The sequence below is a fragment of the Cyrtonyx montezumae genome, unplaced genomic scaffold, assembly GCF_038088225.1.
Source record: "Cyrtonyx montezumae isolate F1298 unplaced genomic scaffold, pur_monq_1.0 scaffold_11, whole genome shotgun sequence".
Lineage (NCBI taxonomy): Eukaryota > Metazoa > Chordata > Aves > Galliformes > Odontophoridae > Cyrtonyx > Cyrtonyx montezumae.
In genome coordinates, this window is record NW_027071837.1 from 8,237,702 (window position 1) to 8,261,076 (window position 23,375).

At 34.3% G+C, this 23,375-nt stretch overlaps 1 protein-coding gene across 1 annotated transcript in view; it reads left to right on the plus strand.

The window, feature by feature from the left end:
* Positions 1-22,059, plus strand: part of CHM (CHM Rab escort protein) — a 53,209-nt gene extending 31,150 nt beyond the window's left edge. Inside the window, exons 9-15 of the mRNA XM_065729504.1 lie at positions 4,497-4,574; positions 7,723-7,827; positions 8,023-8,086; positions 9,423-9,519; positions 11,813-11,911; positions 15,101-15,267; positions 19,986-22,059. Of these exons, the coding sequence (XP_065585576.1) occupies positions 4,497-4,574; positions 7,723-7,827; positions 8,023-8,086; positions 9,423-9,519; positions 11,813-11,911; positions 15,101-15,267; positions 19,986-20,189 (814 nt within the window). The 3' untranslated portion in view covers positions 20,190-22,059. The remainder of the gene's footprint in view (positions 1-4,496; positions 4,575-7,722; positions 7,828-8,022; positions 8,087-9,422; positions 9,520-11,812; positions 11,912-15,100; positions 15,268-19,985) is intronic.
* Positions 22,060-23,375: the final 1,316 nt, after the last annotated feature.

A 23,375-nucleotide genomic window follows, 5' to 3' on the forward strand; every position in this document is an offset into this window, starting at 1 on the left:
CAGGCAAAGAACTTTATGATGGTTTTGTTAATTGGATTTGTTAACTAGGATAACTATAAATTCATCAGGAAATTTTTAAAACTTCACAGGAATGTTGAATGGAGTCATGGTGCTCAGGGACATGATTTAGCAAAGGGTTTTTAGAGTTAGGGTAGTATACTTAGGTTGTGGTTGGACTTATCTTTAAGGTCTTTTCCAACCTGAGTGATTCTATGGTTCAGGAAGAAATCAAAATAGTTGATGCTTTCTTTGTTTGCTATAGAATTTGTTGTCATTTATTATTGTTATTAACTAAAAATGCCAGAACAGTTCTGGGTAGCGGTATGAAGTATTTCTTTGGTGTTGTTTTTTACCTTTTTTTTTCAGTCACTGGCATGATCACTGCACATAATGAAATTTTATTTTATATGGGTACTCTCTTTTGAAAAAATTACTTCTTTTAACTGGAGTTGCTATAGTTAATTCATTTGTCTGTATTCAAATTTTTAATGTTTTTTGAAGATAAAGCAATATTGAAGGAAAGGTGAAAGTCCTAGAGACCTTTAAGACAGAGAATTTGATATAAGAAGAGGGATACTGTTTAGTCCTTGGGGTTGGGGGAAGAGAGAATAAACCAAAGGCGACAATGCATTAATTCAGGCCTTGGCATATTTTCCTTTGATCTTCCTCCAAAACTTGCTGTGCTGTTCATACAGTATTCATCTTTAAGAAATAGTTGTTGTTGCAGAGAGCTATACAGTTGTCAAGAAAAACGTTTGCAATTAATCCTTCCATACAGTTTAGAAAACAGAAGGCAAAATGTATGCTAGAAGTAAAAACTTTGTATGACTGAAACTATACTTTGTGGTATGCTTTTTCACTTCTTTATGTAGATTTAAATTAAGGGTGGTCTGCAAGTTCAGAGTGTTTATGATATCTCAGTGTTGAAAGTTGAGACGTTAGATGGAGAGATGTTCTATTTTTGTTCAATTAATTTCTCAGAGCATTACATCAAAGTCGTAAACTCCTCATGTAGCAACAGATGCGGCAGCCCCGAAGCCTATTTTTCTCTCATATTACATTAGTGTTTAATTAAAGAAAACAACTAGTCAGAGGCAGTTACTTTCTGTGAAATGTAATGAAGATTTATTTTGTAAGTGACCTTCACTGTATTAGCTGAAGTAGTAATCAGAAAAATTAATAGAATAATCCAATTATATACAAACTCATAAATCATCACGAATGTGTTGTCAAAAAAACAGCTTTTAATGTATACAATTGCTTCACAGCTGTATTAACAATTACAGCTACTGATTCCTACCTTGATGGGAACTGAAATGACATTTAAAGGCTATGTATGACGGAGGGCTACCAGGCCAAAAATTTTCAAAACTGTTAATTTAGTTACGATATGCTTTGATGTCACCAGGGCAAAGTTGAAGCAGAGTGCAGTGTTGTTGTTCTCCTTCAGCAAAACTTAAAATATTGTTGTAGGCAGTAGTTAATTAGAGTAATATCAGTTTAAATGCCTGTCATTTAGGGTTAATGATATCAAAGAGTTTCCTTGTGCTTGAAGTGGAGTAACATCATCTTGAATAGCCTATTGTATGAAAGTGACATTAGCACAGTGATTTCACTTTTGCTACAGATTATTGGGATACCACTTAGTTAATACTGCAGCTTCTGTATTTAAATAATTATGGCAAGTTCTTCCTAAATATGTAATGTTTCATGTGGAGCTGTTTTAATAGGCTCTTCATGGCTGTTTTATACAATACATTCAAAATTCATTCGTATTTTCATTTAAAAAGAAACACTTTCTGTTGGCCCACTGTGAAAACAGGTCGTGCCCTGCTCTGCTGGATAGCAGACTATTTTTGAAGATAACTAATTCACATTTTTGTGCAGCCAAGCAGCAAAGTTCTTTCAAAACATGCTAGAAAAATAAAGTGCATTTATTTATTTTAAAAACAAACAATCCAAAACAGTCTTTACTGTAGTTAAAATTGAAAGGAAAAGTATTAATACAAAATATTTAACTAGTTCTAGTTGGGAAACAGTACAAATTTTTTATGTTACACCATGTGAAATAAATTTATCAGAGTTGGTTTGAAAGATCCTTGTACATGTTTTATCAGCTTAGAAGTCATTCTTTGCAGCATTATGGACAATAATCCAGTATCTCAAGGCTCTGTAATAATTCTTCAGTGGATGTTATTTTGTCTCATGTTCAACAACCAAGAGCAGGATTCAACTTGATGAATCTTCTCCCTGCTTTTGCATGGACACAAGTGGTATTTCTAGGTTACTGGGTCTTCTGATTTGGCAAGAAGCAAGTAAGAAATATTGTTTGCATTTCTGTAGACAAAGGCAGAATATATGCTAGAAGTAAAAAACTTCTTTGTATGACTGAAACTATACTTTGTGATATGCTTTTCCACTACTTTTATATAGATTCGAATTAAGGGTGGTCTGCAAGTTCAGAGTGTTTATGATATCTCAGTGTTGAAAGTAGAGATGTCAGATGTAGGAGAGAGGTAGGAGTGCAGTTCGGAATAGCTGTGGATTGTTACCACATCTTCAGCTGTTTGCTATGCTGTATTATTCATACTGTTAAAAAAGTATCATGGTATTAACTGTCCTTGAACATCTAATATGGTTTTCCAGTGCAAATATGTTTTCCGTTTTTGGAAGTAAAGTTTGCAACATCAGACTTTTCTTTTCTTACAAGTTTATCATCCATGAGAACTACACGTATTACTGACTTGGATTCGTTCTTATGTGTGGTGTCGGGAGAAAAGGGAATGAATGTTCTACAGTACTGCAGAATATCTTTAGTATGTAATAAAATATTTCTTTCAAGACATAATAATATCAGTGTGAGATACACAGTCTGCTCTGTATCCCTGCAAAAAAATGCAGTGTCTCGTTGCATGGTGCTTGAATTGACGAAGAAATGTGGTTGAGTTACAGCTTTAATTTTCTAAACTCTAAACAAACTGCTGTCTCCTGACAGACCCTGTTTTCTGTGAGCTGCTCTTACGAACAAACAGTGCATGTGGCAGTGTAATAGGGAAGACACAGACAACAGTTTTAGTTTTTTAGACTTTCCTTGTACTTGTCAATTGGTATCTTTCATTAAATAAGGTAAGGCACGTTTTTAACTGATGAGAATAAATGTCAGTTTTTCTTGGGAATATATTCACATTAATACTTTTAGTTTCTCACCTGTGGAATAATTGAACTTCATCAGCAAATTAGAACATAAGCATTGGTTGAATGAATAGTTTTATTTCTGCGTACGTACTGTGAAGTTTCAGTAGTACTTAGTACACTTGTAATTAGAACTCAGCAGTAGTTGGAACTCAACAGTAGGGCTGTAAATGGGTGGTGTGGGCTTGTGTGGCTAATCCCATACAAGTATTAGAAATGTGGAACACTGACTTTCAAATTGCAGTGTAAACTTTACTTAAGGAAAAATAGGATTGCACGTTCCTTTATTTTACATGGAACAGCTGTACAGACTGCTAATGAGATGATGGATGTAGTTTCTAACTTTTATGCAGAGTTTCATCTCTGTCCATTCTTCTGTGAGCTGAAAACTAAATAGCTGGATCCCACTAGAATTTAGAGGAATAAAACAGGAGAACTTAAAGTATCCTTCTCTGTTATGGTAAAACAAGTTTGTAGCATGTTCAGTGCTGTGTTTTATGTTTTCTCGTAAGATGTGTTCTTTCTTTTCTGAATACATGAGAAGAGGTCAGGAATAGCTGATTGAAGTGGATTATCCACAGGAAAAAAAGGAATAACAAAATAAAGATTCCCAAGATATATCAGACAGTCTGAACAGTGTGAATATGAAATTGTAAGGGATCAGAGGCTACTCCCTCATCTTCCTTCTTTACTTATTTCTACACTGGCTGGAAATTTTAAAAATAGAGACTATTTCTGTTTTAACATAATTGGAAAAATATTTCATCGGTGCTGCTGCTTTTAAGAGGGTATTTTCCGATTGTTTTCTTTTGGCCTCGTGGCCAGTAAAGTGCCTACCCTGCTTAGTGTCACATCATATCAGCTGAATAGTAGTCTCCACATATTCATAAGAGTAAATTTTGAATCACACATAGAATTCCAGTAGGAGTGTGGTTTGGTTACTGTGTGTTCCCAACTTCTCATTCTATATCATCTGCAGTATAGTATGGCCAGTAGTTATTCTGTTTGCCTGCAGTGAATAGGTTCTTTTCTACCCTAGTGTTTGAGGGTGATAACAGAGAATGAGTTCTTAAGCTAACATAACAGATCAGAAGACTGTGATAAATGCAAATTAAAAAAAAATAGCAACAAATATTTTGCAAAACTGTATGGCAGATATGCCTTATTTTGATGAGGTTTTGATTGTCTGATTTGGAAATTGACTTATTAAGGATGTACTACAGTAACGTGCACAATACTTTGCCTTGCTCACATGGCTCACAGTTGGTTGTGATAGGAGTGACCTTTATTTTGTGTGTTTCTAGGATGTGTGCCGTATTTGGTGGTGTCTATTGTCTTCGCCATTCCGTGCAGTGCCTTGTAGTGGACAAAGAATCTGGACGGTAAGGATAATATAAGTAACCTTCTGTTTATGTGCAAAATATAGATGAAAAATGTGTTAGGTCAATTTAAAAAGGAAAAAAAAAATTCTTCAAAGATCCTCCTTAATATTAATAACACATCAACCTTGATTAAAAGTAATTTGTGTATAGGTCCTCCAGAACAAGGAAAGTGGGTCTAGAATATAGAAACTAAATTAATTTCCCTGTGATATTACTACAGCTCCTGATCACCCAAGCTTGGAAGACAAATCATTTCAGCTGCCGGGGGTTGGTGATGAGTGATGTTAGTTTTCCTTGTGGCCTTACCTACTCTAATTGATTTTCATCAGATGACAACAAAGCCCTCTGTTATTGCATTTTTAAAAATGGAGCTCACCTAAAGACTCATCAGATTAATCTCTGCTGATAATGCATGTCACTCCAAGAGAAAAGACTTTAATGAGTTTTTAGGTAGATTGTTGTCATAAACTATGCTGCCCTCTTATTCTAGGATAAATTCTTTTACAGTATCAGGCCCTGTAGGCAGGCTTAGAGTTGAGCGAAAAAAACAACCCTTTTTTTTTCTATTATGGCTTTTTTTTTATGCCCCTTTAGATTATCGTGGTGTATGTTACGTTTGTTTTATCAGTCATTAGTCTACCTGCAGTCTTCGACTCTCTTAAGAGTCTTTTTTTGTTTGTTTTTCAGCTGTAATTGAAAACTTGAAAACAGTCAGTAGAAAAAGTAAGCTAGAAACTATGTAGGAATATTAGTAGTTTGTCTTCATTACAAAGAAGTTAAAAAAAGACATATAGGCAAATTGTGCAATGTTCATGTCTACTTTATAAACATCTTTCATAGACTTCAAAATTTTTTTAAGATCTTAGTCTTTTAGTTTTTTCAGTGTACATGTAAGGACAATATATACTTACAGATAAAGCCTTGATTTTCATCTCAAACTTTTTATTGTCTATTTAGTCTTTTAATCTAACCCTAAATATCACCAAAGTTCGTTTTGACTCCTCTCCCAACATGGCTAACATTCTGTCCAGCTCAGAAAACTAGCAAGCAGCTCAGCATTTAGTTGAACTGCTTTTCCACTCTTTTTTAAAATCTGTAATCATATATACAGAGAGCAGTCAATTATAGTTTTGACTTCACGGCTATTTTTAGCATGTTATTCTGTCCCTTTTTGGAAGTAAGAGTCAGGGGAGACAGCATCAATGTCTGCAAACTTGTACACAAACTTGTTTTGAAGTTTCATTAATTCACTTGTGGATTTCTATTTTCTATTTATTATATCAGATTAGGTGCAGTGTTCTACTATACATGTAAAACTTGCTGCACTCTTGATGGAAAATTAATGTGTTGTTAAAAAAATAAAAAAAAGAAAAACCAGCCAGCACCATGTTGTTTAATTTGAGGTTGGAGCAAATTCAATGTATTCACGATGATGATTTTCTTTTTTTGTTATTTTCTCAGTTTTCATTGTAGGTCACTTATTTGGCTTTGTCTGATAAACTTCAGAGTATTTTAGGTTACAATATTAAAATAGATGTTTATTTGATCACTTTTAAAATATGTCTCCAATTATTTAATTATGCCTCAAATGGAAGAGATATGAAAATTGGAAATTTGTACATCTGTAATGAAAAGATATAGCAAACACACAGTAATTTACATATCTGTCTTGAAATACTGCATACCAGCTTTGTCAGTGCTGGTAAGTCCATTTCAAGGATGTCACCCTTAGTCCATTAGTTTGGATAATGAGCCCTATAAAGTACGTTTATAACTCGTGGCACTGCAAGGAGATGGATTCTAATTTTCATCCTTTTATCTAGACACATTGAAAGAAGGTCAATGGAGGGTTCTGTATGATTCATTGTCCCAACACATATCAGATGACAGAGACCTGATAATGTCAGTGCATAAGTGTCTTCCATATTTGGAAGCAATACTTGAAAGAAATTTTCTCTACATTATCCTTTGAAGTAAAGTGGAGACTGATTTTGAAAAGCGCTATCTCTTTTCTGTTCAAAATCTTATCAAACACACAGCCTGATAGCTATTTCTGAACAAAGGAGGGGAAACAACACTTAGAAGGAAAATAAAAAGCATGTAGCTGCTTTTGCTGCCTTTGAGTGATATAACATGACATTTAATCAACCTTTCCCCTTCAATTACATGCAGGGGGGTGGCAGGGGAAATTGTTTCATAAACAATAAGAAAGGTTATAATTAGATAAGAACTGTAACGGCTTGACTTCCTTCTTTATTTGCAATATTCAAATGAGTGCTTGAGAAAGAAATCAGTTAGGTTAACATTAAGAAAAAACTTATTAAACTTTCAAGTGAAACACACATGTTGAGCAGAATGTGATTGAAGCTATGAAAAGTACTGCATGTTTAAAGTTAAACAGTACTTATCATTTGATTTTTAATTTCTGCTTTACAAGTAATGTTATATTTGAGTATAGGTATATATGTAATGTACAGATCCCTATGGAGCAGACATCAGAAGTTAGCATTCCAAAAGCGTGCTTGTTGTTTACTTACACTTTTAAATAAGTATTGCCTCCACCCTTTTTCACTTCTCATTTCTGAATAGAAGAAGCAATGATGAATTCGTAACCCTGCAAAAGCTAGTGACAGTTGACAGCTGTTACTTACGTAGTTTTGATTCTCATCTTCTCTAGTAGTATGGATGATCTTGATCACAGAAGTTACGATAATATCATTTATTCATAAGGCACAACTTGCATGTCATGATATTCCTTCACAGGGGAATAATATGCAATGGGGGAAAAATAGCACCATGATGGTAACAGCCACAGAATCATTCAGAGTATGATTTTTTCATGTAGTGTAAAGTGTGAAATATATGCCATTTTCATGCACAGTCAAATGGTAGTGTTACTAAGTTTGTTTTCCTTATAAATGATGAATTTATTAATATTCTAACGTACATAAAAGTTGCATATACCATGTAGAACTTAAAAGTACAGGATTTCTTTATCAATTGTTTTAGGGGTGCATGTGATGATAAAAATATGTACAGATAATTCATTTGACAGATATAAATGATGTTCTATATAACTTATTTAAAATATGCACACTTCAGTTACTTTGCCTGATTTTTATTAGTTTGATTTGAATTTTTTTAACAGATGCAAAGCAATTGTTGATCATTTTGGACAAAGAATAAGTGCCAACTATTTTATTGTGGAAGATAGTTACCTCTCAGAGAGTGTATGCATAAATGTGTGTTACAGGTATGTAGTAAAACAGTGAGTATAGTTTATCTCTTCAAATAATAATGTATAAAGTACTCTTCGAGCTAAACTTAAAAAGAATGTTTCCTAATTAATCTTTGTAGCACAACCTAGCTCTGTGCATAATTCTTTTCCTTGCATGTACTTGCTGTTTTTTTCATCTTTCTGAAATGACATGTTTTTATTTAATTACAGGCAGCTCTCCAGAGCAGTGCTCATTACAGATCAATCTGTGCTGAAGACAGATTCAGAGCAGCAGGTACACATCAGTTTTGTTTCACTTACCTCTTTATGAACTGCATGAATTAATGTTTAAACTGTTTAACTGTTATGAATTAGTTTATGCTCTTGTTTCTGCTTGAATTGAGGTTTTTGGTCAACCCTTACCACTGATATTTGTACTGATAAAACTGTTAGTAATGCTTCTGTATTTTAGTTCTGTGCCTTGGTCTTCCCTGACTGTTGGTTCACACAGTATTAATTAACGCACTTTCTTGTGTAAGATTTAAGGATTTTTTTATAGCATTCACTTTTATAGCTTGAAATTCCTTTCATATTTGTTTGGGCATTTTCAATTTTCTGCTTTGTCAATCTTTTAAGGTCAGCAATGTTTGTGTTTTTTCTGTATGCTTCCTGTACTCTCACGTATTAAATATTTCCTACAGGCTAGGAATACAGATGACAGAGAAACGTCTTCTTCCTAACCATTATTACTAGCACTCTTAACATTAAAGTACTTCTCTCATTGCCACCTAACAGTGCTCTTCCCAACTATCCCAACTTCCTAGACTGTCATCATTTCAGAAAGGACTGTGATGTGTGGTTTGCATTCTATTTCGCAGTTGAGGATGTTCCAAACAAAGATGACCCTATTGGCTTCTGTAAAAATTTGCATGTGCACAATCTCTGCAGGGTTGATCCCACAGATTATTAATAAGCCAGAAAATAAAGTTGTATAGTAACTTGCAGTTATTTTTCACCTTTACTTATTTCTGTAGGTTACTTCATCTTATCTATTTCTCTGCTTTAACGGAAGTTTTTTCATAATATAAACACTTTGATCACAGGTTATAGAAATGGTAACTGCTCCTCTAGAGCTTTATATATATGCATTGTGTAAGCACATATCTATGGGATTGATTAACTTCTGCAAATCACCAAACAGATAGAGGCTTTTTTATTCTTTGTGACTATGTACATATTTATTATGAATTTCTTGGTAAATATTTGTGAGGCTCAGATGATCTCTTTTTTTCCAGAAGTATAAAGATATTAAAACTCTGTATTTCATAGTAGATTTATTGTTCAGTAACACTGTAATACATTTTGTGTGGTTGTATTCCTATGCCTGAGTAGCATAAGTTTTTGGGGTTTTTTTTTGTGTTCTAAACTTCTCTACAGGGTACATCTAATGATTGGCAATGGTTTCTTAATATTGTGTTTTACTTGCAATATGGTGGATACTGAACACATTTAAATAGTTGACTAGAGTATTAGTAGTTGCAGTCTGCAACTTAATGCAACTTAATACAGCCTAGGTGAAACTACATTTCAAATGAGTTTTATATTCAGAATGTTCTTTTTCTGCTTGGTAGGTTTCTGTCTTGACAGTGCCTCCAGTGGATTTAGGACAGCCAGCAGTTTGTGTCATTGAGCTGTGTTCCTCAACTATGACATGCATGAAGGACACGTGTAAGTATATGCATGTGTGTGTATGTAATCTTAATTGTGTTTCTTCATTTGACTCTGGAACAAAATTTTAAGAAATTTTAACAGAATTTAAAATTTTAATTTTAAAAATTTAACAAAATTTTAATTCCTTTGTTACATAACGGTTAGGTAATTTGTTACTTGAGAAAAGTCTGTACTAAGTCACTGCTACCAGCAGATAAGAGAAATAGTCCACTGTCTGTTTTTTATAGTAGTTCAGTGCTTAGGAAACATAATGAAGGATTCTTGTTGGACTCATTTTTTTTCTTCATTTAAGTTTATATACAGTAATGATATCTTTAAAATGCAATTGTGGTTCTCAAAACAATGAAATACATTGTTTTTGTATCTAATTACGTCTAAAATTAAGCACTGCCTTTACAGTTATGTGGCAAACGAACTGGCAAGTTACAGTTTTATTACTAATGGGGTACAGTTCTGTTTGCTTTGCAGTAGTTATAAATTAGCACAAATTTTTTGTCTGATTGCTGCGTATTTTTTACAGTGTACGAAATTTCCAATTGCATTTTTTGTTTATTCTGCAAGATTATTAAGGCCACTAAAGATTTAGCAGAACAGCAGGTTAGTTGAGAGCTCTAGGAGATGGTTACTCCTGCACTGTAACTGAGATTCTACAGTCAAAATGTAAAGTCAAAATGTGAGGATATATATATTTTTTAAACTTAACTGTGGTTGGTTTTCTATAAATTTTGTCAATAATTTCTCTTGGCACTGTGATTGTAATGCCAAAAACCACCCAAAGTATTTTCTTGTTTCTGAGAAAAGCTTGTAAGCAAAAAGCTGTGGGTTCAGTTATGTAGATACAATTGTTCCTTAAACTCTTTCACAATATATGCTACATTACTTAATGAAACTTACGTATTTAAATGAGTTGTATTTTAGGAATAGCTTGGTTCTTGCTATGGGAAATATTTCTATGTTGTTGTTGTGTGTTTTTTTTTTAAACAAACTTGCTTGTTATTATCTGTAAATAGCTTTTAACCAGACTGACTTCTCTTCTGAACAATTATTTAAGATAAGTTTACAAATACATCTACTCTTTCATCACACTGCTTAAATGACAGGCACATAATCTGTATTGCCAGTTGAGTGGAACCAAACTCCTTCACTTGCCCTAAAAATTGAGACTGTAATGATGAAATCATGAACTGAACTCATCATTTTTCTTGCTAGAAGAATTACTTGAAGACAAATGTTGGCAACCACTGTAACTAATGCAGTTATACCTGAGTAAATCAAATATAATCAAAATATATACTGATGACTGTAACTCATAGCCATAACCTTAAAGGTAATAAAAAAAGATTTTGAAGGAAGTAAATCATGAACTTTAGTGATTTAAAGCTGGGTGTTTTGTATTCTTGGAATTTTTTTTGGAGGAAAGAATAGGTTGTGTTATAGTGTTTGTGGCTGTAAACATTTAGTTAATAGTACATTAAGACTTCATTGTCACTGAGTTAAACTGTGAGTAGCTTAAATCAAAGACAAAAGTCTGAATTCCTATTTAGTCCCAATTCAGCCATTATTGAAGGGTGTTGATTAAAGTACTGGTATTTGTGGGTTGAGTATATTGGTGTTCAACTGTCAAGGGCTATGGAATATTCTCAAGGATGCTTTTTGAGTTTCTAGGTATCATTAATTGAAAATATTAATTGTTCTTTAATATTCCAACTTTTCCTGCTATTAGTAGTCACCTTTCCATAGAACAATATTCTCTCAGTCTGTAGTACTGATGTTAAACTGTAATTTGATCTCCAATTTATATGGGTGAGAGAGTATCATTGGGAGTGAGATTCATGGGTAAAAGGCAGTTACCTGGTACCTGGTGTACTCAAGAACTCAGAAGAACATGTAGATTCTTGCTTGAATGGGCATAACTCACATGTTGTATGTTGGAGGATGGCATGAAGAATTCATGTTTTGTGGGGTTTTGTTTGTTTCTAAGTAGTTGGAAATCGGTATTTAAGTATGTGTACACGAGCTCATATCTAGTACTTGTTTTAAAATGTTTCATCCTGCAGCTTTGGTTCCTTCTTAGTTTTGTGCAGAGCTTCAGTGATAAACCTCTTAAGAAAATTGTGTGATGTATATGTAGTGTATTTTAAATAATACAGTCCTAATCTGGGCTAAAAGAAAGTGATTTATATGAAGAGCAGTGAATTCTAACAGCCCACTGTACCTCTTTAAAAATTGTTAATGGTATTTATATATCTGCATACTGGTGATTGTAATTAATTTGTGTTCTCTCTCGCAGATTTAGTCCATTTAACCTGTCCATCAACAAAAACTGCTAGGGAAGATTTAGAGCCTGTTGTACAGAAGTTATTCAATCTAAATGCTGAAACAGAAAAAGGTAAAAATAACTATGTATTATGTGAAAAATAGGACATAGCTATTACTGAACATCTGAATCCATCATCAGAATGAGCATATGTGGTGAGCTGCTACTTAGATGGCAGCATTTCAAAGCACAGGAATCTGTGTTGAGAGTGAGATTATGATTAGATGGATGTCAAGTTTCTTGTATTTCATAATATAATGTTCCAAGTGTTCTTCAACTGCAGTGTACCTTGACTATACAAGGATCATAGATGTGTCTAGCACTCTTCCAGTGTTCAGCACTTTTTCTCCCCCGTTGAAAGACATGCTGAACTATCCTGTGATTTCTATCACTTCTCTTGATAAATAAATGAATAATAAAATGTCATTAAGCCCCATAAGTGATATTCCTTTTTCTTCCAACTGCCAAGTGTGCTCCAGTGCTTCTTACAGTCTTCTTACTTTTCATTTGCCTTCTTCTATCCTAATGCTGTTACTTATAATTTCCATCTTGAAGCACTTCCTTGTTCATTATTTTTGAAATTCTCTGGACTCTGCTTTGAGCAGTGAAAGTGTAAAGTTTTTATGCACTGTATTGTTACTGAGAAGACAGGATTCCAGTCGTTTCCAGTAATTAATTATTTAGTCCTACATTTGAGAAACTTTGCCAATTCTTCATGAACTTTGACTGTGAGATGGGCAGTTTCTCAGTCCCAGAGTAGCTGTTGACAATGCAATCATCCCTGAGCTAGTGCCACAGAAATATTTGAAATTTATTCTCATGATCTTGAATTTAATTGTAATTTTGGTAAGTACTCATATAATGTAATGTGCGTGTAGAGGCTGCTGCTATGTTCTAACGCTGACACAGTCTTTTTAAGTAGTCTGCTTATTCTTAAATATAGCAAATTGTACTTCTGCTGTGATAAACCAATACTCCCCAGTCCATAAAAGTGTTTGATTGTATATACACAAGCTAATAAGATTTGGATATATTTTAAAACACTATATGTTTGCTTATGATAGTTGCTCTAAAGCTTCACTCATGGTCATTTCACGACTTCAGTTAGAATGTTCTCATATTGAAAAAAAAAACACCCCACATTCTTTTATGTACATAGTCTTTGTTTTTCCTCTCAGGTTTCTGTCACCACTTCTTTTCTGAAGAGTTGATTTCTGCTTCTCATAATCTTGCTTTTCTGTGCTGTTTACCTATTTTTTTTCTCTTCTATTGAAAACACAAGTAGATGATTGTTATTGTGGTACAGTAGGAAGCAATGTTAAATACAATCCATTTTCCTACTTTTTTGTTTACAGGAAAGGCAGGCTTTATTTTGATGTCCCAAAGATGTACATTTTATGGTAGATTTGTAGTGTAAGAGCCTATATAAAAGAAATGTTATTTACAGCTAGTGTTTATAAGTAAAAAACGCACTGCAAGCACTTCTCATGTTGGCATTTGTTAATTTAAAGCCTGCTGATTTCAAACTGTTATATTTTAAATTTTCAACACAGTACCATGTGTTTTGAGGAATCAATTGGTGAAGAAAAGATTAGCTTGCAGTTTAGCATTTTCTAGTCTGGGGGAGGGGAGATAATATTAATCTTAATGTTTAAAGTGATCCAGTTTTGAAATGATGTATTGTTTAGAACCTGACTGAAATTCTTCTGTAGAAACTGTGTGATCATGGGGTCCTCAGGTGCACTGAGGCACTGAAAAGCTAGTTTTCACTGACACATAGGCCTTTTTATCATCAGGATGAGGTAGTGGTCGTATTTTAATTAAAATGTCAGAACAAATACTGTTGGAGTTATTGAAAATGAATCACCAGATAAAGTGAGCACTGGGCCATGGCAGGTCAGAGGCAAAGTCACCTGGGGAAGAGGACTCCATTCATTTTCCTGCCTAAATGAGGAAGAAGTAACTTTTATGAGCAATGTGAACTTTTAAATATATTAAAGAGCATCTTGCCTTGTATTAAGGCTCAGACTTTCACAGGCTGATGAATTTAATTTATATTTCAAATTGTTCAAGATGTTTAGCACTTTTTTTTTTCTTTGAAGTATTTGACAGTTATAAAAAGATACTAAAGGAGTAGTATAGATTTATCTTTTTTTTTCTAATTCAACTCTTTTAAAATACTGTTTTCAATGTTAACTAGTAGTTTTTTCCTTGGAAAGATGTAAATCTCACAAGGTCCTTTACAGGCTTCATTTATTTTAGAGGATCTAAAATAGCATAAATGGGACAGCAGATATGCCAAACGAATAGTATTTGTTAAGCCTCGAAACACACTATGTTGTGTTCATTGCATTTTGCAATGTTAAAAAGTGACCTTCATCTTCCAAGAGATTTGTTGTTGTTGTTGTTGTTGTTTTTGGGGGTGGGGGGTTGCCAGTGTACAGAGGAATTTTGTGAACATGCAAAGTATAAATTATGGCCAATCAAGATACAGTTTATGATCATTTTGTATTTGTTATGTGTACAATTATCATAACACAGTACAAGTCCTCAACAAGTATAGATAAATATAAATTAATGAATGATTTTCATTCAGCATTATTTCCAAATTGTAGAGACTTTATGTATTGCATATTTCAAATAGAGTGCTTCTGGTTTTAGGTAATTCCTTATCTGCAGTTAATGTGAGGAGTATTCTTTGATTTCTTCGATTAGATGTCATTTGTTTGAACTGTGAATGTTGGTGAGTCGCCTCAGATTAGCTTGAAGCCCAACCTTGAAACATACAGAAGTCCATAATGGGAAGAGTACCCTTACAAAGATAGACTATTACGTGAGAGGAAAAAAGTACTCATGGAAAAATGTCTTAGAGTATTCAATGCAGTTGAATAATTTGAGCTTGTTGAGCTCATTATATGCTCATGGAATTTGTCCAGAATAAACTAGAAACCTTGAAGTGTAAAGTGGTTAAATTTTGACAAAGCTTCTTGGTATTTTTCATTCAGGCATTCTTCTGTGGCATACTGAGTACAGGATAAGTTGAGTTTACATGCCTTTGGGAGACAGAATTAGCTCTGAAAACAACAGGAAGTAAAATTAAATAATTTAAAAATACATGTTTATTCTTACAGTATGTTATGGTAATTTTGTGTTAATAAACTGCCCTTTAATGTGCTAGATTATGTATTTCTTTTATTACACATAAACACTGACTGAGAATCGCTATTATTATTAATTAATTGTTATTTATTTATCTTATAGAAACTGAAGGTGAACAACTGGAAAAACCTAGAGTTCTCTGGGCAGTATATTTTAACATGAGAGATTCTTCAGGAATTGACAAAAATTCATACAGTGGGTTACCCTCAAATGTGTATATCTGTTCTGGCCCAGACTCAGCTTTAGGAAATGATTGTGCTGTCAAACAGGTTAGTAGTACAAGTGTTCTTTTGATTGCAAAATTTCAATTTGAAGTGCAGTGCAGTTTGTTTTTGTTCTGGATTATTCTGACTTTCAGTATGTAAGCAATGATAAACAGACAAACAAAGTGAATGTCAGTGGAACTGAGAATGGAAGAAATTTCAGAAAGTTCCAGTTAGTGTACTGCCATTAGGAGTAGCAGATGGTTAATCCAAAAATGTATAGAGAATTTAGAAGGTAGCAGACCCTGAAGGTAATGTTCCTGATAGAATTGTTACTTGCTTTAAAACTGTCTTTACAGTGATACAGCTCTCTAAAATGTGTAGTATTTTGCTTGTGAGGTTAAAGAAGAAAATTGTAGAAAAGCAGTAAAAATGAAAGGTCAGAAAAGCCTGTCTACAGTTCATACTTGGAATAGATGTCATAGTAGTTTAATACCTGCAGGATTTAGCCACAAACTCAAAACTTACTGGGGCAAAAAGCCAGCATAATTACTAGTTTGTTATGTTAAGCTGTCTGTCTCAGCTTTTCTTGCCTTTACTTTAGTACCACTGTATAAAAAATTTATAGTGCAATTGCCTCTCTGAAAGCATTGAGAGGAATTGCACTCTACTTACATCCTTGAAATGGTATTTGACACCAAGTTGCATTCAGTTCTAAGTTTTTATTTCTCAGTTTTTGATTCTCTTTGTATCTGTTTTCATCTAGCTGGAATCCTGAATTGAGAACCATTTGCAACTTGCCTAGTAGTAGACATATCAGACCAGTACTCAAATAAGAGATAAAATACTCGTTCTTTTAAAAGTGTAAGGTTAAAAATTAAAGCTCTATAGAAAAGAAGGTAGAGAAATTGTGAAGAAGCTGCATTCTGTGTTGGCCGTAGGCAGAGTATTCAGGAACAGGAGATCATCAAGGGTGCATACTTAGAAATTTGATAAGTATTGCACATTGAACTTAGTTGTGGAGAAGGCATACAAAGATTACTGAACAGAAGAAGACAAGATCTTGAGAGTATGCAGATTATGACTCGTTCAACAAAAGAAGTCTGCAGCATTGCTTCTCCTTTGCTCTTCCATTCAAAGAGTGATTTTGACAAGGAAGGTATGAATTCATAGGCAAATCTACCACAGCACTCACTAGTCAGAGTGCTTTCAGACCTGATGTGTGAGAACATTTGTACTATCACATTTGTAGCATTAACTGGCACTACTCATTTTTAAAGCTGTTTTTTTAATGGCTCTGTTCAGAGAATGTACATGCTGTCTTCTAACTAGTTGCAGGATTTTTTTATGACTAAGTCATAAACCTATTAAAATAAGAGTTGAAAATGTAAAGGCTGACATAGTCTGAACTGTAGGGTCAGAACAGTGTAATTAAGGGCTAATAGTACCCTTCATTTTGTTTTACAAGGCAATAATTTGCCTCCTGATAGGATAAAGGATTGTAAAGACAAAAAATAATGCAAGACAATTATTATGGTAGCAGTTTTAAATTGTAGATGAATCCTTTTAGAAACGAGGTTTTTTCCAAGGTAACTTGAAACACTGCAAGTTAAAAGCTGTTTAAAATCTTGTTCTTTATATTTGTTAAACAGCCTATTTACAACTCAGCCACCTATTCTAGCATTCAGCTTTGTTCTATCTTAAGTGCTCCTGTTCTGACTAATGAATAGATCAAGTTTGTAAATAGCATAATTCCTGTAGTTAGCCTTCATCTCACTGATGGTCAACAGATTTCATATAGAACTGACTATACCTCAGAGGAGAAACAGTCGAAAAGACATGCTGGATTTCAGAAAAAGTAGAAATTAGGGGGTTTTGAACCTATCCTACATTTTGAAACAGACTGTCACTAATCTGAGTGAAAAATGATAACATAAACATGTTTGTAATTAAAAGTCATGATTGGGGGGGAAGGAGGGTAGTGCAAGATCTGTTATGTTAAGACCAAGTGAAGATGAGGCTGAATAGAAGGCAGAACGTGCAGTTAGAACATACTCTTCCCATCTACTGTGCAGGTACCATTGAGACAAGTGGAGTAAGGAGATAGGCATGAAATCTGAAATCACTTTCATTTTCCTAGCAGCTAGTGAATATCTATAAATATGCATTAGTTACAAATTCATGGATCAGAAAGCTATTAATAGTTATGTTTTTTAAAAAGCATGTATGTTAGTTTTGGAGATAAATTATATGCAATTTTCCAAGCTATGTAACAAATTCTGTTATTTTTTTATTTGTTACTGCTGTTAATTATTACTATCTGTTAGGTTCTTTGAATGCATTGATACATTCTTTGTAACGTCAGGCAGCACAACAAATGATTATCCATTTGCAGTTCACTACCCAGATTGCTTAATTCTTGCTTCATTTTAACTTAGTGATACGTTTTTAGTGTAATGTTAGTTTAATAATACTGATTAGTCTGCATGCCATCAAAGGGAGTAGATAGGATGACGTAAAACAAAACATACTTTTATTCAACTTTAAGCAGCTTGACAGTTGTAAATTAGAGTGTCAGTGCAAGTGTGTCACATGCTTACATCTTAGTGGGTAGCCAAACATGCAATTAAACCTGTGGTACACTTAACTATGAAGGAGCTGTGTACTAACTTGATTACTTAGAGTAAATATCATATACTATTATAAAGAATATGTCAAGATATTATTGGCTATTCTGCATGACTTTATCTGGGTAAGGTTAACTTAAAAAACTGTTAGACTTGAAAGCACTCTATACCACTAAATGGTTCAATTATAGTCAATGTTACAGTGTCCTAGTGGCATGCTGAGAACTTCTTTCCACGTTCAACCTCATAATTATTTGACCATTTTTGTTCTCTAACTAATTGGAGGCTAAAAAGTTGTTCAGAAATGCATCAGGGAATGTTTATATGGTGTAGTTTTTCATATGCTTAGTGCAAAACATAGCATTTTTCATCAATATTCTATTAAGTTTAGTCATATAAGTCTGTTTTTGAAGTTTCAAGGACAAGTGCAGACTTGAAATATTTCTTTTACATTCAGAAATGTACATTTGTAAGCCTTTTGTTGGACATTTGCTCTCCTTTATCCTCTAGATTTATTAGGCAGAGTTTTTTAATTGCAAAACCATGTTTTTGAAGTAGGTGAAATAATTTTTGTTTATTTATCCACATGGTAATATAAATGGTTTTAAAACAGTTATGAATGGTTATAGGAAAGTGAAATTTAGTGTGAATAATGAAGTTGAACTGGGAGTAGGACAGGGTCATTTAGGCAGTTAATAATGGACCCTACATTCATTCACTAGTGATACACATCCACTACTGGTGGGCAGTCAGGTTTATCACAGAAAGCTGTTTGGTACATGCTCAGTGCTGTATTAATCTGAAAACAATTCCCTCTTGTCCAGGAATCCGCACTGTGTAATCAGCCTTAGCAGTTGGCAGTAACTGACCCTACTGACAGCTTTTTCAGTGCAGTGTCTGTTAATAATATTAATATAAAAATGTCATGGTTTTATGATTTTTGGTATTGTTATCCCACATCATAACAAAAAATCATACCAAAAATCATAAAACCATGACAAAAAATTACCTGTATTGTTGCCTGTGTGGGAGCTCTCATCGTGGGTTATTTTTAGGGATTAGTTTACTAAACAGACTGAAGTGAGAGGCAGTGTTCCTTTTCCTTGGAAGAAACAAAAGACATAACGTGTTTGTATCAATTGTCTCCATTTGCCATGAAATCCCAGGGAATTGGAAAAGAAAACCTTGATGGGCGTTATGGTGGTCTTACTTTCAGAAGGGAGCAGAGCTCAGCAGCACTCTCCCTCCTCAGAAGGACAGGGAGAGAAAATACTGTGGAAAAAAGTCCATGGGTTGAGATGGGGACAGGAAGATCACTCTACAGTTACTGTGATAGGCAAAACAGACTCTGTGTAAAAGCAACTAATGTAATTTATTTCCTATTAATAACAGATTAGAGAAGTGAGAAATAAAATTGCTTTTAGCCTATCCACCCACTTCTACCTTCTCCACCTGAGCAGTGCAGGGGATGGGGTCTGCAGACAATCCATAACGTTTTGCCTCTGCTTTCCTTCATGATCACTCTCTGCCTGTACTTCAGGGGCTCCCTCCCATGGGATGCTGTCCTTCCCATGCAGCGGTAGCTCTTCAGGCACTGCTCCAACATGGCTCTGTACCATGGCACCCATCCTCCAGAAATTGTTCTAGCACCAGTCCTCACGAGTGGCACCTCCTGCCCCACCACAGGCATAGGTAACAGCCTGGGGTCTGATTCCTGTAGGGGAGCTCTCCATGAGCTGCAGCTTCCTTCCGGCCACATCCACTGCTGTACCATGAGCTTCTCTATGGCTGTGTTTGGAGATCTGCTCTGCACGGTGCCCTTGGGCTGCAAGATGCCAAGATGCCTGCTCTGATATGGGCCTCTCCTGGGCTGCAGAGGAACTTCTACTCCAGTGATAACAATTTCCCAGTTTTGCTGGATCCTTCTCACTGGAAAGAGACAAAGTCTTTCCCATCCTTTTGAGCTGAACTACAGTTAGAGATATTCTTGTAGTAGAAAAGGGTTTTTAAGAAAACTTCAGGATGTGTTTACAAAACGGCGAAAATATTAAGTCAGTATTGATATGAAAGAACAGGTCATTTAAATTTCTGCACAATACCTACATAACATTACATTTAAGAGTAAAGTTGGTTTATTGTGTTTGTTTTCCTTAATAGGCTGAGACTATTTTCCAGGAAATGTTTCCTACAGAGGAATTTTGTCCAGCACCGCCAAATCCAGAAGATATTATTTATGATGAAGATGAGACTGCATCAGAAGAGACAGGATTCAATAATTCACCAGAGGCAAAACCTGAATCCTCACCTCAGGAAAGCAGTACCAGAGGTAGTACTGCTGTTAAAGAGCATACTGAGGAATGAATTAGCTCTGTTCTCTTAGTGGAAGTGGCAGTTGGCAGAAGTAAAAGGGAGGAAGGGCAAAAAAAAAAAAAGAGGTTAAAAAAACACATTGTGATAGTATTTGTGATTGCCTTACTTTCCTTAGCTTGAATAATCTTTCTTATTCCAACAGCTTCATTAGTAACTATTTCTCAATAAAGTCATAAGTCCAGGGGTGTTCATAGCTAAAATAAAATAAAAATTCATAAAATGAATCATTTGAGTTTAAAATGTCAAAATATAATTCATTATTTGTTGAGATAATTTGGTTTTCGTTAACATCTTGGAAAGACTCCTCCGTCTTCTAGATGGTCGCATCAGAGCTAATTGAAAGACCATGAAAGGTTGCTTACCAGTAAGAGGATCATCTTCTGTTACAGTGTTGGAGTTCTATTAAAAGTCATTGTGCCTGTGCTAGTTCAGTGTAAGCTTCATTATCTGTACTTCAGATTGCTTTTTAGGAGAGAAACTTAAAGGCGATAATGTTGACGGTTCTTGGATGGCTTCAGAATACGTAAGATGTCATGTTTAATTTGAATAGTGAAAAAAAATTATTGGCTTTGAAACTGAAGCCATGAATTATAAATAACTATGGTAAAATGGATGTTCCTCACAGAGAACAGTTTTACACTCAGAATGTTTTTCTTAAGAAGATTGCATAGTCATGCATTTTTACCAGTCAATTATCTGTGGATTCACAATTTAAACTTAATGCTAAACTTCCCAACAAAATTCAAACTCATGTACTGAGCTTAACTGCTAACCTTCCTCAAATTTGTTGCAGTGTTTGGACCTCTCATAAGACAGTAATTAGCTTTTTGCAAGTATGATATTTGAGAAATTTAGCAATGAACTGAGGTTTTCCTGAGGAGAATGTAAACCTGCTGAGAACATTCAACTGCTAATTCTGAAGGTTTGTATTGATCCCAGTTAATAGGATTGAAATTAGTGTGATAGCTGTACACGATGCATTTTGTAATAATAATCATAAAACATTTATACAGTAAAATTTATGAACCTATTTATAAAGGTAGTTTATATGAAGAGTTACAGAATGAGAAAGCTGTTGTAAATGACCAGGATAGACTTGCACTTCTTTTGAATGTTTGAAATTAGATATTCAGATTATGAGAAGCATTTAGCGTTTATTTTAAGATTTACCTTAAAACATACACCAGATTACAGTGTTTCTAAGTATAGAGATCAGTGAATTATGATGAGCCAGTTTAAGCTGGTACCTGAATTTAGATATAGTTCTAGCAGTGTTTAAATAGTGTGTGTAAATAAAATTGCCATTGAGTGATGAATATTCAGCAATGTCTGAACTCGACACAACCAAAATTTTGTATAGTTTTACAGTGCATGTGCCTGCCTTTAAAGTGGCTTCCTGCCATAAAGGTTAACTTATTTATTTTTTTACAGCATGACTGATAGCGTTATGTTTGTCTTGCATCATAATGCATTGTCCAATTTGCATTTCAAAAACTAGTTTTTTAGTGCTTACCTTCTTTGCATATTGGATAGGCACTGCTGTGCATATAATCCCAAAGACCCCAGAAATATGTCATTAAAATGTTTCCAGTTTTAAACAACAGTTATCTTTGGATGCTTGTGGTTGAGCAGTTACAAATATAATATTATTAAGCAGACTTACTCTTTGTTTAGCTGTAATTACTTTGTGTGTATTGGAAAGCACGAGTACCTGGTAATTGTATTTAACATCTAAAAATCTGTAAAAGTGGAAGACCTAATACCTGTTTGTCTTTTAGTAGTGGAGATCATAGTTGAACTTTCATTTTCTATGTTTACAAGGATATTGTCTGAAAAAATTAAAGGTTTGCTTGCAAGTGCATTTTTGTGTGTTTACTTTCAACTGAACAAGAAAAGCAGTTTGTTAACAGAAACTTTCTGATAATTTTGTTGTTTACATATTGTCAGCTGTAATATGATTGAAGATTAATAAGTGTGGTAGTATGTTTACATGAAATAGCATGTTTTTAAAAAGTAGTATCTTAGTACTTTATATCCATGGGAAGCAAAGTTTGGTAATCCTGCAGATGTGATTTTTAGATGAGACAGAATAATCTGCAAGTTATAGGTTATGACTTCACACTACATTGGTTGCTTAAAAATGTTTTCATGCTTTATTCTTGTGGTAAATGGTAACATGAAGTGCTTTTCATATGCTACTTGAGTACCCAAGCAAGCTTACTTGCAGTAGTAGTAGATAACACTGATATTTTTATTTTACAGAACGGCATTTTGTTCTTGCTTTAAATGATTGAAGCATACAAAGTGAGGGTTAAGCTTGTTTGAAGTAGTTTTTAAGGCTTGTCATACAGGATGTATTCAAAAGATAACATGACTTTTTAAAAACTGGCAATTTATCTGTAGGATTATTAATAAATCAAGTTAAAGAAAGATAAGGTTAATTGAATTTTTAAACAAGTAGCTGTATTATCCTTCAAGCACCTTGGAGCTCATGCAGTATTCACACTTTTTTTTTTTTTTGAGGAGTGCTTTGATAGGTTTGAATTCCTTTTTTAATGAGTACTTTCTTTTTCACTTGGTTAATTGGATTAACCCTTAATATTCGAACAGTCAGTTTTATGCTATTTTCTCTTCTGCTGTTGCCTTATGTGTGTGATGGCAATTAGTTACCCTTCCTTTGAAAGTATTTTCAGCTATGAAGCTGCTACGTCTGCTTTTTCTGGTGATGATGATGCTTAGGGCCATTTGACAGGTAATCATTAGAACTTGGATCCTTGCAGGCTGTGGGGTCTTTTATCCTATCATTGCTGGGGGATTTATGTAGGTAACTCCTATTAATGTTAATGGGGCTTGCATGTGTAAATCCTCCTTGCATCAATGGGAAAATTGACCCCTGGAAAAAGAAAATCTTCATGTTAGACTTGCTGATTCAGAAAGTCCAAGCACTCTCAGCTCCTGTGTTGGAAGTGCAAAGGGTGGGTACATGCTAGCTAGCCAGATCTTTGTACATCAGCCATGTGAGTTGCAGTAACTTAATTTTAAGTGCAATTTGCTTGTAACCTGTTGATTAATGACAAGCAGGAAGTATTATGTTTTCAATGCAGTAAGAGACCAGTTTGCTTACTGTCTATCTTCTCAGCTGTTGGAAGGATAAAAAAATCACTGTCTCAACACTTT